General features: G+C 42.4%; 1 protein-coding gene across 6 annotated transcripts in view; it reads right to left on the minus strand.

Annotated features, from left to right (window-relative positions):
• LHX2 (LIM homeobox 2) overlaps positions 1-14525 on the minus strand; it is a 124617-nt gene that overhangs the window by 78250 nt on the left and 31842 nt on the right. For all 6 annotated transcript variants that reach the window (XR_010308480.1, XM_064171577.1, XM_064171578.1 and 3 more), the window contains one exon: positions 6424-6629. Coding sequence is in view for 5 of the 6 variants with exons in the window: in XM_064171577.1 (XP_064027647.1) it covers positions 6424-6629 (206 nt within the window). In the remaining variant the exon portion in view is untranslated. The remainder of the gene's footprint in view (positions 1-6423; positions 6630-14525) is intronic.

The raw sequence follows: 14525 nt of genomic DNA on the forward strand, positions 1-14525 counted from the left end.
AAGAGCTCTCTCAGGGATTTTCTCACGTCTCAGCATCTGCAGTGCTCTTACTTTTCTAAAAGGACTGGCCGCTTACTCTTCTCTCTCAAATGCTTCAGCTCCCTTTGCCTATGCCACTCTCCTTTTCCAAATGTTTTCAGTAGTGGAATGATGTCAGGAAAAGAGGCCCATATGGTATTAAGGATCCACACTGCATTACACAATGTCATTTCCATAGGAATTACATCCACATACAGATTTTTTTCCAAGATTGCTACTTCTTGTGTTACTTGATTATTATCTCTGAGTGAAGAACAAAAGCTATGATTTCATGTTTCTCAGTTAAATTTTGTTGTTTATGTCGAAGTTAATACTGCTTTCCACTGTTTGCAGGATTTGCTTAAAGATAAAATATTTTTTCTGACCTATTGGAAGATATATGGAATTAAATGCATTTGTGAAACTTGCATGAGGCTGAGGCACAGCACTTTACTTTGGCCAAATTCAAAAGTGTAGTTAAATACTCTATGTCCATCCTGAGCTGTGTGGATATCAGGCAGCGTTACTGACACAAACTAGCTGAAATTTCACTATGCTTATTTATCAGAAGGGCTTTGTCACAGTTACATTCTTTGCAGTGGACTTGGTCTTCATCCTACTGATCTCATGTTGACCTGCTATAAGGTGTAGCACCAAGTCTTTCCGTTCCGCATGCAGTGAGCCTCATCATTTCTGTCTGTCAGAGAAAAGAACTGAGCAAGTGGAAGGATCTGCATAGTCATACAGTGTCTCCATTGTATCTCCTCTGTGGTAGATGCAGGGAAATTAAATGCTCATGAGGCCACACCAACCTGTACTGTAATTCTGACTTCTAACTGTGCTACAGCATGGACCCTGCAACAAGATCCTCTTTACGCCAGACTGCTAATGGAGGAGAAATCTGTAAATACAGCGGTCCTGTAAGGTGTCCTCTTTGCATCCTCAGCTTGCCAGCCACAGTTAGAACTGGTGATATGTCTCAGCTGGTTTTCCTCTGACTGTTTTGCTTCTCATCTATGGATGCTCCAAATTCTCCCTCATACTTGTTTTCCTGGAAATCTTTCTCCCCACCACAGGAGTCTTGAAGGTGCCTGCTCTCTCCAGGGAATGTCATAAGGAAATAATCCTCAGGCACAAGTTCTAGCAGTGGCCATAGGAACTGTGTTCATGAGCCATGCATAAACCACATCACTACAGGTCCTCATTTCTGAAAGCTCACTATTTTAAAACAGCTTATATTGGCATTCCCTGTGCTAAAACATGTGGTTCAAAGGCTATTTATCAGTTTCATAAATGAGTTTCAGAGCCTCATGTAAAGGGGATGTAAATGAGGCAAACCAGTTTATTCTGGCCATTTGAGCTGCAGTCCTAAGCACCAGCTAGTTTGGAATGGTAAAACACAGCAATTTGAACATTTATGGGATTTTTTTACTTTTCAGTAAGAGATGATTTATATTTGCCCCACAAGGAATTTGAGGTTGATTTTTTTTCTTTGTAATACATCTTCTCGCAGTTGCGAAAAGGACGACATACATGAAGGTGAAACTGAAGTTCAGAGGCTGCCACTGTTATGTGTGTGCACCGTAGTTACATAGTAATTAAAGCAGAACAGGCAAGAGCACTAGTCCGGTTGCATGTATACATACTTCTGTGCCATTTCACACTTATGTTCATTTAAAATATACATATTTATCTATTCAGTAGTCTCAAATATGCATAACATTTCTGTTTCTAGTCACAAAACAATTTTCTTGTTTAAAGTGTAGAAGGCATCATAAATATTTTGTTTATTTATATTGTTCCTAAGCCTCCAGCTGCTCCTTAACCTTAGCAGAATGAGACACTCTATGACATTTTTTCTGTTTGTGGTTTGAAAGATGTGGTATGTAAAGAAAAGTGAGTAGAATTATTGTTTATGTGTTCTTCTTTGCCTGCCTCTAAATATGGAAACTTGTGCCCAGATGCCCTTACCAAGTACCATTTGTGCTGCTTTCAGGAGTTGCACATATAACATGGTTCATTCTGTCTTTAACATGGCAATTTATGTTACACATAGAAAATATTGTGTAGCATTGTGAGTAATGTTCAAAAATAGAGATTTTGTGACTACTTTCACTTCCTTCTTTACTGAGACCTTGTCAAGATTAATCAGTGAATGCTTATAAAGTTCCTTCACATTGTCCAGTAGCAAATATTCCTATTATGACTAAATAAGACATCTACATATTTATTAACCTAAATTCTGAAAATACCCTGTCTTATGATGGAAAGGGATGATAGAATGGAGATATTCTAGGATTCACTGAAGATATGACAGCATTCAACAAAGAGTTCACATTGAAGACTATTGGAAGAATTAAAACTATTGTTTTCTGAGCTGTAGGAACATGGGCCTGCTTCTCTCCTGCCCCAAGTCATTACTTAGAGCTTTGCAAACAGCATGTAGGAGCTGGGAGGGCAGAGCTGCCCATGCGTGAGGGCAGGAGCCCTGTGTGCTCACATGGGCAGTCTGGGCCCTGCACCTGTAACAGTGCCACAGCAGAGCAATAATAACCCAAACATACATAACTGAAAGAATTGTTCCAGAAGGACTTATTGCACATCAATTACACAATTAGGAATCTGGTCTTCGGTGCTGAGGAATAAACAAAATCATTGGGAATTATTTAGTAGTTTTCTGTCCAACTGTATCATTATAAGGCTGAGCTATTTCAAATCAAAGAGGAAAATACGAACCAAAACTCCCACTGAGTAATAAAGGCATCTGTGAGACTCACCACTGATGCTACCACATTTGGGTTAGCAGGGCTGGATGCCTGCAGCTGGGCCAAATAGTATTTACTGTGGTTAAAATATTATACTATCTCTTCAGTGGTCTGTGCTGTTAACTGTCTCCATCAAGTAAAATAGGAATAAAATAGTACCTCCATATGATAGGGAAACATTGAAACTAAATAGGCACGGTATTGTAAAGGATTTGGATACTGCAGTGAATGAGATCATCTAATCTCTTTAGAGAACTTTATGTTCTTGCCTGTAACACCTCCATTGTTGCAACTGTTACTTATTAGTTGTATGAATAGCTTGGGCTAAACCCAGATTTTTTTAAGCAAAATTTTGCTCATTCACTTAACTACTTGCAGACATCCAGGTTTACTGAATTTGACTAACTGGTGAGTGGAGAGATAAAAATATAAGGAGGGTTGCACTACAAAACGAACTACACTCACTCATTGTGCATACATTATTGGTTAGTCTGCCATTATTAGCAAACACAGGGTGAAAAGGAAGCTATGGGATACTTTATGAAGGGAGGCTCAGAGAGAAGCTGCAGCACACTGTGCTAAAGCAAATCTTCACTGAAAGGCAGCGCAGGGACCCACATACATCTGTGAAAATGTGTCTGCTTACTGACTCCTGAAAACTGAACAGGCACAGTCCAAACACATGCAGTAATCTTTGCAAGGGTTTCATAGCAACTTCACTGAGGGGTGACTCAAGAAAGAATAAGCAGTATACAAGACACCCACTGAAAAATAATGCTTTATGTTCCTAAACTACTTTGCTGTGGATAATCATATTCCAGACTCTTGGAGAGAGAAGAGGTACATACCTATTGCTATCAATCCATAACTTCCTGAGGCTATCTACTTCCACCTTCCTTTTCTAAACTCATAAAAAGATAGATCAGAGATAGCGTACAATAAATGGGGTTCTGTTCCCCCGCTGCAGTACAAGAAGTCCATGAATTAAGTTGCAAATGTAAAGCTAATTTTTTTTTTTAATTAAAGTGTTTTTTAAAGTATCAATAGGCTTACTGTGATTCTAGTGTGGCCACTTACAGAAAACAGACTGCTTAACAAAGCCACTGAAGGAAATGCCATTTACGAAGCAGTATATTGCATTTCCAAGCTATTCCACTTCCGGACAGGTGTAGCTGATGACTAATTGTACATAAAACTAAGACAGAAGTCAGGCTTCCCAAATCCAGTATCACAGATCATTAAGAATATGGTCAAATTCTCTGCTCATCTAGAAAGAACCCTCATTACATGTTATGTGAGACTGTCTATATAGTAAGGGCACTACAGCTGTTTCCTAAATCCCCAGTAACTCTACTATGTGTGTTTGGGAAGTGCACTGGTTTCAGAACAGGAGAATCTTTTTCCTGACCTGCTGTGTTGCCTTTTCTATTAAAATCCAGTCTTCATGACATACAAAGAGCCACAACTCTTCATCAGCTGAACTGAGATCTGAACATGCAGAAACTTAAACAGTTTATGAACACACCTAGTAACAACAACATGGGGAATGTGGAAGATTTCTTACTACTGGCAAGTGTGTATGTACATCTCAGAGTCCATGAGCCTTTAGTACATACGACATACTAATGCTAATGATGCTTGTTTAGATCAATAGTGTCAATGAAGCACTTGGAGTTCAATAGCTTACAGATGGAATGACAACCTTTCCAGGTCAAAGAATTAAAAAGTGACCCTATCTTAGTAACCAAAATCATGAATAATTTTCCCCAGCAAAGAACAACTCTGAAACTCATATAGGTCTAATTCAGGCTTGAAATTTTGCTTCTCACATATCACAGGTAAACTAGTTGGGCATAAAGATACTAAATATGTTTGGGGTTTGGTTTTGGTTTGTTTTTTACATGGCTCAAATTAATTTTCAAGCAAAAAGTCCAAGAGTATGGAGTAGAGTGCTCATAACTGACAGGAAAACTGAAATTTTCTCACCACTAACTATTACCTTGCACCACTCCTCAACTAAAGGAGACCACATATATTTAACTGTAAAAACAAAAGCACCTTAAAACTGCAAGACATGATATGTCTAAGATGAAAACAGAAGCAATGAAGAAACTGAAAGAAAAACTGAAGTGTAATGGAGACACGGAGTCCAATTCTGGAGCCAAAGATACACATTCAGAAAAGGAAGGTAGAAACAGAGACAATTCAGGAAAAAAAAAGATGGAAGCAAAGTTCCACTTGGTTACAAGAGGAGAGAGATGGAAGTAAAGTTGGTGTAGAATAAGGAGAGAGCACAGGAAGATGATGAAGAGTAAGACACTTTCTAGACACTGATCTGTAATGCATTATGTGAAATTTCTCAGATAAGACAGGTGTGAGTGCACTGCATGGGCAGCATGGATATTACTGAGGTGTCTAAACTCAGAGGGTAAAACAAAGGAGAAATACCAAAATAAGGATAGATGAACGCAGCAAATTATTTTGCCTATGTACATGGAGGAAGTAGAGCTGCTATGAGAGACACCATGGCAAGTGCTAGGATGTGCACTGGCCATTTTGGAGGAATCTGTTCCACCACTGCATATCAACCTCATTAAAAAAAATTTAAAAAAATTTAAAAAAATTAAAAACCCAGCTGTGGAGGAGTAGCCAAGAGGAGTAAGTATACACAGTTTTTCATCAGTATTTTTTACTGGGAAGCTGAAAAGGAAAGTTTAATTGGTTTTCTGTTAGGTATTAACACTGTAAGGTCCAGAATCTCTCCAGTGAATTCAGTTTTTCCTAGTATTTTTTGTTTATTGCACTCCACTTGCCAGTGTATTTCCAAGAGCTATCCATGATGTGTCCCCAGGAGGCCGTCTCTGGGCCCAACCTGTCTCTTAGAAGCTCATAAACCATTTTTCTACAATTAAGACCCATTTGAAAATGTAAACAATAGCTGCTGGAATGTCATGGCTCCTATACACCCAAATTTATCTCTAGGCATGGCTATCTGGATCATTAACATTGACTTATTGAATCAGAACTATAAATCAAAATGGAGCTGGATCAACTAACATTCTCACCTTTGCTTCACAAAACAGCTCAAATGTGGCATATACCCATGAAGCAAGGAAAACTCAGCTTTCAAACAAAAAGCACTTTTAAAATGTTCTCCTTTTATTCTAAGTTACTAGACTGTGAATAAAAAAATAATCTTTGAAAAATTAAATTTATGTCCACTTCATTTATGAAAGAAAATACATTCCTCTTTGGCCTGACATAAATTCAGACTGCTGCTTGATTTCTGCTACAGGTAATTTTTTAACTGAGCTCTCTAGTTACAGAGAGCAAGCTAACAAAAATAATTCACTTTTCTAATGGCAGATTGGGAGTTAAAATATGCATCAGAATTAACTAACTCTGGGAAACCAGCAGGGCCCCAAACCTTCACAACCAGCATTCAACACTAGAACTCAAGTGACCTGCTATTGGGAAACTGAAAAGAAGTAACTTTTCTCTTACTTTCTAGGATTTAACTGCAGTCTCACAGAAGGTATGAGTGGTTGAGAAAAGCTTGAAAATCAGCAGAATCCATGGCATTTGAAACCTAAAGATGATGCTTTGTTTACTTATCAAGACAAAAGACTGCTGCTCTTACCTGAAGAACTCTTTTGGTCAGGCCAGTTTTCTGTGCTAGCTGTTTCAAGTCCTTGGCATCGGGATTGTGGTTAATAGCAAAGTATGACTTCATTGTCCGCAACTGGTGGTGTTTGAATGATGTCCTCATACGCTTTGTTTTTTGATTGCTGGGGTATTGCTGGTCTCTATCCAGGTGGTCACCATCGTTTTCATTGCAACTTAAAGCTTAAGGCAACAAGAGGAAAAGGCGTGTAAATCTATTGCTCTGTGACCAACATTGTTTGCAGTTCATCTGAGTGCAGCAATTAAAATAACACACCATGGCATGTATTGTACTGGTACAAATCCTACTTGCCTTCCCTTCCATTTCTGCATCTTCTATTTTTCCCTCACAATAACCAGCCTGCAAGGACCCTCACCTGCCTCTTTATGGCTTTTTAAAATGTCAGGTCTGTTTCCTTTTTTCTTCCCTCCATCCCCACACAGCCTTTCCTCCACTTTCTGTTTGTAGGACAGTAGCTGAGCTCAGCTCTGTAAAGTGTTTTAATGTACTTTTTATCACTACAAATTGCATTGTAACCTACAAAGAAATCTGTACAATGCAGTCCACTTAAATCTCGATGGAACAGACCAGTTAAAATTATAATTATTTCCTCCATCAAACTAAACCCTGTAGAGTACAAGAGAGACCACTAAATGAAACACTATAAAGGAAATAAAGTTTGTGGGTACCAGACAGCAAATTATGACTAATTTGACTAGCTAAAGAAACAGAGCTGTTAATACAGTGTATCACTGAAATGAAAAAACACTTTAATTACCTCTATATTTTCTTTTTTTCAAAAAGTGTTTGCTAATAACTGCTTGGAATGATCAGTTCTGTTACATCCTTCTGAAATCACTGAATGACACTGAGTGATATATTTGCATAAATCACCCATAAAACCTGCAAATTAGGTCTAGGAGCAAGGAACATTTTCATAATTATCAAGTGGTATTAAATGTTCAATGCCAAGCAAAATAATCTTATAGACCAAAAGTAGTTTTTCCATTTATTTGTACATATAGCACACCATAGAAAAACTCTTAAAATAACACTAAGGACCAAGCTTAAATCCACTAAAAAAATTAGGGACACAACTGAGAATTAGCTCTGACAAAAGGACGGTAATTTTTTGTTGTGTTCCAATATCTACAGCTCCTTTTTAATTTCCAATATGTTTCATGGGGAAAGTAATGAAAAATCGCCACTGTCTGTTTTGTGTGTTGCATGCAGCAATTGAGGAAAAGAAATATCTTAAAATGTGAATTACTGATTAATTTCTTAACCAGCTAAACATGTTTGTTTCCAGTTGTCTATCATCGCTAGTTTATTACAAATGAGTATATCTCACAGATATGTCTTTATAATCTCATTCTACATTTATTCTGTACATCAAGGGTTTTAGCCCCATTAAAAGCATGCAGACTCTGGCAGGCAAACATTAAAAACAGTTTTATAAAGTACACATAAACTGCAGGTACTCCTAAGTGCAAATACATACAGATTCTATAAAGAGCAGTTCTGCAGCATGTGCAGTAGCTGATTTGCAAGCTTTGGCTTCTCAAAAAACTTCTAAAAAGAGCTGGCACAATATAGAGCAAGGCCTGAAAAAAGTCAGCTTTGAGACCAAAAGCGTGTTTGCTTAGTATATACACAGAAAGTATCTGAAGCCTCAAACTCTGCTCTGTGTTTCTGTACTCCTGTAATTTAAAAACCAGCTTTAAATATGGTGCTGTGTATATAAATGCATGTGTATGTGTGCGTGTGTGCGTGCATGTGCGGACACTTGTATAAATCCTTTCCAGACTCAAGTATCTTGTGCCAAATTCTAGCAGTAAGAAGCATTTCTGCTTGTTTTCCTGTGGTGTGGAAAGACTGGAAGCACCTGAACTTAAAAGGTCTAAGACACTTAAAAGGAAACAGTAAAAATTCAGATTAACGAAACTGCATGGAATGTAGCAAAGTTTTTGCTGGTTGAAGAACTGAGATCTAGTTGCCAAACTGAGGTCACCTCATGTGCTCCAGTCTCCTTCACAGCTACAATTCCTGATGTCAAGAACACTGGGTGAGTAGTTTAAACTATATGGCTCTTAGCAAATTCTGTCATAAAAATGTAGAACCAAGCAATGCTTGGTTTTAAAATGCACTCACAGAGTTTTAGGTATTAGTAATGGAAACGACCGCTGTGTGTTATCTTAAATGCTTTCAAACCCTCCCAGAAGTAACGAGGCAGAGTCTTAGGAGGAAACGTATCAAGATGTCTGTCTGAAGGACTGGGGTCTGTTCGTGGTAATATGCAGCAAAACAAACCCTAGGGCTGCAAGTAACTACTTCTTAAAAATCTCTTCCATAGAGAATGAGATACATTCAGGATCCAAGGAAATCAAAGTGATTATAAACCCTCACAGAATGGAATGCGAATATCAGCTTTTTATCAAGCCCTGATAGGACAATGAACAACTCACTCTCTGAATTTCTCATCATTTCACTCCTCATCTACTAAATGAAAATAATATTAGAATGACAGTGTGTACCATCTGAGACTGGCAAAATGTTGCCCTTTTCTATGAAGAAAGATATAGACCAGAGTTTGAATGTGCACGAGAGTGTCTTGCACAAGTGGTTGGATACCCCCAGGCACCACCCAATATGACCATAAATATTCCCAATTAGTGCCAGTTCCCTTCTCATGTTTGGTTGTGGTGCCTGACATCATCTTCAGCAGTCTATTAGTTCCAATATAAGACGCATCTCACTCAGAATCTGCAGGGTCTATGGGCGTTGTGGGCACAGATGCAGAACAGGCCAAGGGTGTAAGATTTTCAGAGCTGAGGAGTTTCTGCAAAAGGCATCATGGTGAAGACTAACACTGTACATGCTCCTCACGCAACCCTCTGTTTTTCAGGTGCTTCTCCCCTGGTTCCTTTGTGGTGTCTGTGTGAATCTCCCAAAAGAATAGCTGAACTACTCGTATGTAAGGTTTCCATTCAACTGCAGTGTCTTAGGACTCCTGCTAGGAGCTCAGAAATACAATTGGTAAAACTCCAGTTGCATAGAGAAGTCTTAAATTAAATGTTTCATTCCCATTTTGTGATAGAACATGTTCCGAAGCACTGCCAGGTCTCTTTTTTTGACCCTCGAACATTTCCAAGGTCCTGGCACCTTTCCCCCAGTCGCCACACCCAGGCCATTGCCCTCCTGTCCTTCAGCTGGTCTCACCAGTGGTCAGCAATTACAGCCTCCTCCATTAGCATCACGACACAAATGTCCACTTGGCCACAAGATGGTGATGTCCACAGAAAGCATCACTAGAAACTAAGATTAAAACATATTTTGATATTGGATAATGCCCAACACTGTTTCCAAAAACAGCAACACGAGTGTAAAGCAAGATGTGCTCTTATCTTTGTAACAAACACTACTTGAAGAAGAAAACTTGAGAGCACTGCTCCACACTCAGATCGCCAGATCCTCCCACGTGTCAGGATTCCAGGCAAAGCATGTGCTTAGTAGTTAGTAGGTCACTAAGTATGTGGCACATGAGCAAGACGAGAAAGAGGAATTTCCTTTGGGGGAACTTTTGCTCTTAGTAGCTTGTGTTTGACATGTTAAATTGCCCCAAAAGAAAGCAAACTAATCCTGATTCTGAAGGAATGATGAAACAAGAGGCACGTTTGGTGCATGCATCAGCTCTCCGTATTCAGGGGCTCAGGAATATACACCCGTTTCCTTCTGTAATAAGAGTCAAGGGGGTGTTTTAACCTTCTGCTGCCTGGAGAGGGAACTTGTGATTAACTAGACTAGGCAGAGGTGCAGCCTTATTTGTTGTTTGGCAGGAGCGTGTAAAGGACTTTGTGATACTTGTATACTTGAAGGGGACAAAAGTGAGGCAGAGCCCTCTGGATGGTACGTGGGACAGAAACAGTGATAGAGCCTTTTTTCCTGCGGAAGGAGAAGACACTTGGAGAAAGCAGATGCCTGAACTTCTTTGCAACTGGGATTGAAAGAGGTGAAGCCGTGGCCCCTGAAGCAGGCAAGGTAACCCTTGCTGCTTCTGAGGTGCCTGGCAGCACTGAAATGAGGGTACCTCTGCCAAGTCTTCAGAGTAACAGAGACAGAAAGCATTGCCTCAACCCAGATATTTCAAAAAGTGTTTCTAGGAAGAGAGAGATCAAGCCTCTCCTAAAGAGCCACTGTCTTCCAGGCTGAGCATCACAACGCCACAAGAGAGGAGAGCTGGGGTTAGAAACCTTCCTCAGCCGCCTCTCACAAAAGGGCCGCGCGTCCCGGTGCCTCCCTAGCAAGGCCGTCCTCCACTCCCCCGCGGCCGCGGTGTCTCTAGCAGGAGAGAGCGGCCCGGGACGGGGCGGGAGAACAAAGGGTCCGGAGAAGGGCCGCGCAGGGCACCGGCAGTGCGGGAGGAGCCAGCCGCGGAGGGTTTTTCCCCTCAATTAAGCCAATAGAATGGCGTTGAATAACCGGTGCGAGTGCGCGGTAATTCCCTGAGCGCCGCGATTAACCCGGGCAGCCCCGGGCTCCGCGCTGCCCGCCGGGCCAAGGAAAGGGGCTGGCGGCGGGGCCGGGCTGGGCTCCGCTCCCCTCCCCGCGGGGCTCTTCCCGAGGGACCCAGACCGGAGGGAGAGAAGGAGAGATCTCGGGCCCCCCTCGCCCTTTGGGGAGCGACTGGTGCTGGCTCCTTGCCCCTGGCCCGGCCCCAACCCCTCGGCCTGCCCCTGCCCCGACCCCAGCCCCAGCCCCCCGGGGAGGAGCCAGACGCACCGCGCCCGCGGAGCCCGAAAGGTGACCGGGGCAGGGGAAGGAGACAGCAGGAGAAGGGAGGAGAGGGAGGAACTCTGATTTCTCTTAGGAAATAGCTGCAAGACATCCGTTCTTAAGCTGCGGCTCCTGTTTGCTCCCTCTGCAACTGCAATCGCAGGAGAGCTTGTTCTGAGATCTGAGTCCCAAGGGAAGCGAGGGAAGAGAAACTGGCTCTTCAAAACTTTCCAGGCCTTTTCTCTTTTTTGTCTGGGGAAAATAATAATTTAAAACAACAAAACAGAAACAAGCAAACAAACCCACCCTATCTTTTGACAAAGCCCGTTCGGAGCGTCAGCTCCAAACGGTCCCGGTGCTTTCCTAGCCGTGGTGGGGATGGCAGAGAGGGTCAGAATCGAGCGTTCGCGGTGTTGGGCAAGGGGAAGCTAGGCCAGCGCCCCAGCAGCCTCCCGCCCCACCGCAAAAAGCCGCCTCCACATCCCCTAGCCCCGGTCCCCACCTGAGGGCGTGTACCCAGTCTAGGGAGTTATCACCTTCTTACTATGGATCTTCCTTCTAGTAGAGGAAGGAAACATCTCTTAATACCCTGGCTGTCCGCACAGATGATGGGTATTTTATCCTATCCCTCCGTCTGTGCAATATGTCTGTCATTGTCAAGGATATTTTAGTGTCTTCGTATTAAAGACAAACCAGATACGAATGAATAAAATATAGCAGGCTGTGGGAGGTTCGGGGTTTAATTCACAAAGGGAGTATTCAGAATCCTTTACAGGTGCTTCTGTGTTCAGCAAGCTTTCAGCCATTGATTTACTGACCTAAAAAAATCCACCACCAAACTCCATTCCAACAAGTGAAAGAAGAAATTATGATCACAGGAACACGTTAAAAAAAAAAAATCTTTTTGAAGTTTCAGCATCCTTCTAAGCTATTTTCTACTTGTCAGGCTCCATTCACATCTAAACTCCATCATCCTCATGCAAAAGCAGTCTCGTCTACATAGGGGGAAAAAAGTCACTCCAATTCAAGTTGCAGACGAATGTTTGCTGCACATCACAAAATAATTTCAGTCTTAACTCTGCCCAAGTTTAAAGGTCCCCCTTTTCCCAAACACAAACTACTAGCAACAGATCCTCTTAGAAGAAAATATTACACACGTCTGAGAAAGTAATGACAAAATCATTTAAAAAAAATAAGCTAAAGTCCCACACTTTTAAAGAGTTTCCTGTGAAAACGCACAAACAAACCACAGGCTGTATAAGAAGTCACTAGTTTGTGATGTTTTACATCAACGTGCAACCTGGTCTGATTTCCAAGATCAATGGCATTTATTATCACACAAATTAGTCGATTAATGGTTTAGTAAATAGTTAAGTAGATAAATAGTTTAGGCAAAGAAGCCAAAGGTGCCTCTAGGAAGATCTCTTAAGCTTCAATGCAGGCTCTAAACAAAATTAAAAGAAAAAAAAAATCGTAGGCAAATTATTTTGAGAACAAAGTTTTAAAAACACAGTAAAAGGCAGTTAGGTCTCTCGGCAGTCAGGGAGCAGCAAGGCTTTCTTAGGCTGTGCTCCCATCCAGGACACATGCCGCTGGTTTGGGTTTCAGATCCTTTGAATCTGAACATCTGCCCTGCACAGGAAGACAGCGGAAGGACAGTTAAAATCTAATCTCTCCAAAGAGGAGGTGTTTTTGAGCGGGCAAGATGCATGTTTTATGTGTTTTAAAGCTCAACCGTTACTGGCGAGAACACTACATACACCTTTCATCAACCTTCACCTCTGGGACTACTACTGATTTTTGCACCATTTACAAATTACTCAGCAATTAGTTAAATCAATAATAACTGGCATTTTTTTTTCCCGGGGTGCGTGTGCCTGTCCGAGCTGCGCTTCCTCTCACTGTCATTTTCAGCGCATACCGCCCGTTTGGCCGCTATTGTCGCACTGCTTCTCGACGCAAAATAGGCACAGCCTCCCCCTCCCGGTGCGGCCGCTCCCCCGCCCCGAAGCCCTCGGTGCTGAAAGGTAACGGGCACAGCCCGAGTCTCTAACCACACTGCACGTCCCCTCTGGTGTTCTCCCCGACACCTTTCTCACCCCTGTGCAAAGCGGTACAGCCTGAGCTCGGCACAGCCCGCAGTCAGAGGTACGACTGGACACGAACCGCAGCGAACTTGGCCTTTACCTAACGCCCTCTCCGGGAACAAAACAACAAAAAAGTTAAAGGCAAATGTAGGCCCTATGGGACATGTCTGAACTGCGCGGAATGGAAAAGAAACAGGTTGGAAACGGCGGGGAAGCAGAGACAAAGCTGAAGCAGCTCAAAGCGACAGGCAAACGAGTTTCCTCTGCAGGGTCTAACGGGACGGCTGAGAGTAGCTTAGGGGAGCTCGGGTCTGAAGGAACATTCGCCTCCAGTTCTGCAAGAAAAATCGCCGTCTGAGACTCATCTTTTGCCGAAGTGCTTCTCAAGGAGCGGTGCTGGAAGCCCCAGTGATCACACTCATTCTGGTGGGCAGTTACACGGACGGAGAAGGGCGAGGGGCAGAGGGGGTGGGGAGTGGGCAGAAGACTGCTCGAATTCTTTTGCCTGCAAAATTACAGTGCTGTGGTGGTGAGAAGGTTAAACGAGGAAACAAATCACAGACTTTGCAGCTTGATAAAAAGCCCGAGAGCCAGAGTTTGCACAGAGCCCGCGGGCTTGTGGCTGCTGCCAGTTTTGCTGCCTTCCTTCTCTCTGCAGATCCCAGTGAGGAGGCTCAGCTGCGGCTCAGGACAGCGGGGCTTTGGAAAGGGGATGTTGCACATTTCCCGACTTTTCTCCGAGTCACATCTGAGCGAATAGAACTCTGGCCGAACTTGTCATGGTGTGAGAGGACTCGAGGCTTCTGCAGACACCTGCTACCTTCAGCCCCTACCCACGCACCCCCAGCTCTATATCCCCAACCGCTGCAGGTCCTGGGAAACAGCCACTTTGTGACTCACTCCTTCCTTCCAAAACTTTGAGGTGCAAGAGCTCAGGACAAGGGCAGAACAGTTCACCCCATCAGCAGCCCCTGAGTGTAGCTACTAAAGAAAATTCACAGCCCTCTGAAGTACTAACTTACAATCTCTGGTTTCCAGATTTTATTTCAAGCTACACTCCTCCTTCTCCCCCTCCTTAACCAGATGACCTTGCTTCAAAACATTTTATTTCCAGCTGAAGTGAAAAATGCTAACATATTAGCTTCTGTAATTGCAGTTTGACAGCACTTGATCTCAATAATTACGCTGCAGCTAAACTATTATTAACGGTTTAAGTTA

The sequence above is a fragment of the Pogoniulus pusillus genome, chromosome 35 (assembly GCF_015220805.1).
Source record: "Pogoniulus pusillus isolate bPogPus1 chromosome 35, bPogPus1.pri, whole genome shotgun sequence".
Taxonomy (NCBI): Eukaryota; Metazoa; Chordata; class Aves; order Piciformes; family Lybiidae; genus Pogoniulus; species Pogoniulus pusillus.